Genomic DNA, 2,342 nt, shown 5'->3' with positions numbered 1-2,342 from the left:
TCAGTTCCTCCACAGGTGCAATGACCAAACACAGTCATTGGTGGGGTCATCGGTCTTCCTTGCAATATCAAATTTACCTCGTGTTTATTTTCAGATGTAATTGCTATCAATTGAAGAGCTGGTTAATGGAAAAGGAAGTTAGGGTTGAGTGACACTCACCTACTCCATAGAGAAGTTGACATGAGCCACATCAACTTGCTACACGAGGAAACCTCTGTTTCCTGTTGTGGGGCAGCAGCAGCACAGCCCAGCAATTCTTCCCTCACCCTGTCAGGCTCGCCTCAGCTTGCAGTCTTGAAATTGAAGAAGATATCTTCCATCTGGTGGAAGACCTCAAACATGCTTCTCTCCAGTCTTCTGAAGGTAGTGGTGGCTTCAGCGTGGCTAGGTAAGGATGGCCCCTGTGGGATGGTGCCTCCTCTATGATCTAAGGACCAGGGGAACAGGCAGTCTTATGGGTACCCTGGGAAGGAAGGGTAGCTGGGAGTGGGCAGATAGTTCTGGAAAATACAAGAAAAAAGTCATTACTATAGAGACCAATGACGGGACCATTCTTGGTCTTAGGAGCAGACAGGCCATCGCTATGATAGGGACCACTCTGGGCACAGCAGGCACCAGAGGTGAGCAGTAGGGTCCCTGAAGGGCTGCCCTTCTGCCCTCAGTGTACATACCGCAGCCACTGGCCCAGGGGCTCGACTTTTTCTGGAAATGGTTGTTGACTCTGGTCCGTGTGATGAATGTGGGAATGGAATAGAAAGGCCAGCAAGGTGCCCGCCCTTTAGTCTGGCCCAGGCCTGGCCCACGCCCTGCCCACCTCAGCAGCAACCCTGCTGGGTGCAAAGGCTGGGCGCATGTCACGGTGGCATGGCTTCTTGGTGCTGGGACAGGCTGTCTCCACTCCTGTTCAGATGCTCAGTTACATTAAGGCAAGAAAATAACTTTTCAAAACTTTGTCTATATTAGATTGTACTTATGTACATAGTTTGCAGTGTTTCACAATGAGAAAATGGCCTTAACAGCCCCTTACTCTCAGTCCACGTTGTAAATCAACATGTGTTTAATACAAGTTAAAGCTATATATGAAAACTCAGAAGTTGAATTCTGTCAGCTTAAAACTTGTGTAGAGAATTCTGATTTTTCAAATGTGAAGGTATTTACATTTGTGTTGAAAGTCATATATTTTTATCTGTGCAATGCTGAGTGCAAGCCACCAGCTCCTAAATAGAGAAGTTTCCTATATATGCATTTTAAGTGGTTCAATAAACACAGTTCTCTCTACTCAGGAAAAAAAAAAAAAGAATTTCTTTATTCCGTACCACTTATTCCTAAACCTTTACTTCTATGTTTGTTTGTTTGTTTGTTTTTTCTATAGGATCTAGTGTTGCCCAGAAGGTAACTCAAGACCAACCAGCAAGGTTAGCGCAGGAGAAGGAGGCTGTGACCCTGGACTGCACATATGACACAAGGGATCCAAGTTATAGTCTCTTCTGGTACAAGCAGCCCAGCAGTGGGGCAATGATTTTTCTCATTCATCAGGACTCTTATAATCAGCAAAAGGCCACCGACGGTCGATATACTTTGAGTTTCCAGAAGGCAAACAAATCCATCCAACTTGTCATCTCAGCTTCACAGCTGGAGGACTCTGCAGTGTATTTCTGTGCCCTGAGGGAGCCCACAGTGAGGGGCGTGTTAGAGGGAGGTGTTCGAAAACCCAGGGCTCTGCTTAATACATCCACCTGCTGTAGGGACCAGGGCAGGGAATTACCTTCACAGGCAGGAAGTGGTCTGGGCTGTGGCAGCCCAGGTGTAGGGTTAGAGGGAAAACACTCATACTAAGAAAATGTTTCTCTAAGTTCATAGACCATGTCCAGAGCTCTCATTCATCAAAAACATTCTTATCCCTGAATATTTGGGTTTAAATTGCTTGTTGAAGACAAAAATAACCACATAAAATCTTTGCCATTTGGTAATTGAATGGAGCTAGAAGAATTGACTAAGGAAATTCAGAAATGTGTGACTCAAAAATCAGTAAAAATATGTATGAATTGTTGGTCTTTCAGATCAATGTATTTAATAAATATTTATTGCATATATATTATCGACATTATTTTGAATGTGGAATTTGGTGAAGTCTCTCTGTGGTTTTCCTCTTTTTGAATATCACGCTGTTTTACACCATTTAATGAATTAGTTTATTTTAGGTTTTTTAGCTGAATTAATGTACTCTCATTTACTTTCTAAGATGCCTAATACGTCACAAACTTTGTGCTAATACTTTATCCTTCTTATTAACAACTCAGGCATGAAAGAGCTCAATTTCCATAATATAGGTTTAACTGCCT

General features: G+C 43.1%; 1 gene segment (V, D, J or C); it reads left to right on the top strand.

Moving 5' to 3' along the window:
- The first annotated feature begins 339 nt into the window (after nucleotides 1-339).
- On the top strand, nucleotides 340-1,836 carry LOC130844626 (T cell receptor alpha variable 14/delta variable 4-like). The segment is given in 2 exon segments: nucleotides 340-388; nucleotides 1,373-1,836. Coding segments are annotated over 2 exon segments (513 nt in total).
- The last annotated feature ends 506 nt before the right edge of the window (nucleotides 1,837-2,342 follow it).

The sequence above is a fragment of the Hippopotamus amphibius genome, chromosome 2, assembly GCF_030028045.1.
Source record: "Hippopotamus amphibius kiboko isolate mHipAmp2 chromosome 2, mHipAmp2.hap2, whole genome shotgun sequence".
In the NCBI taxonomy this organism is placed as follows: domain Eukaryota; kingdom Metazoa; phylum Chordata; class Mammalia; order Artiodactyla; family Hippopotamidae; genus Hippopotamus; species Hippopotamus amphibius.
Note: the sequence above shows the minus strand (reverse complement) of the source record. Positions and strands in the feature narration are given on the sequence as shown.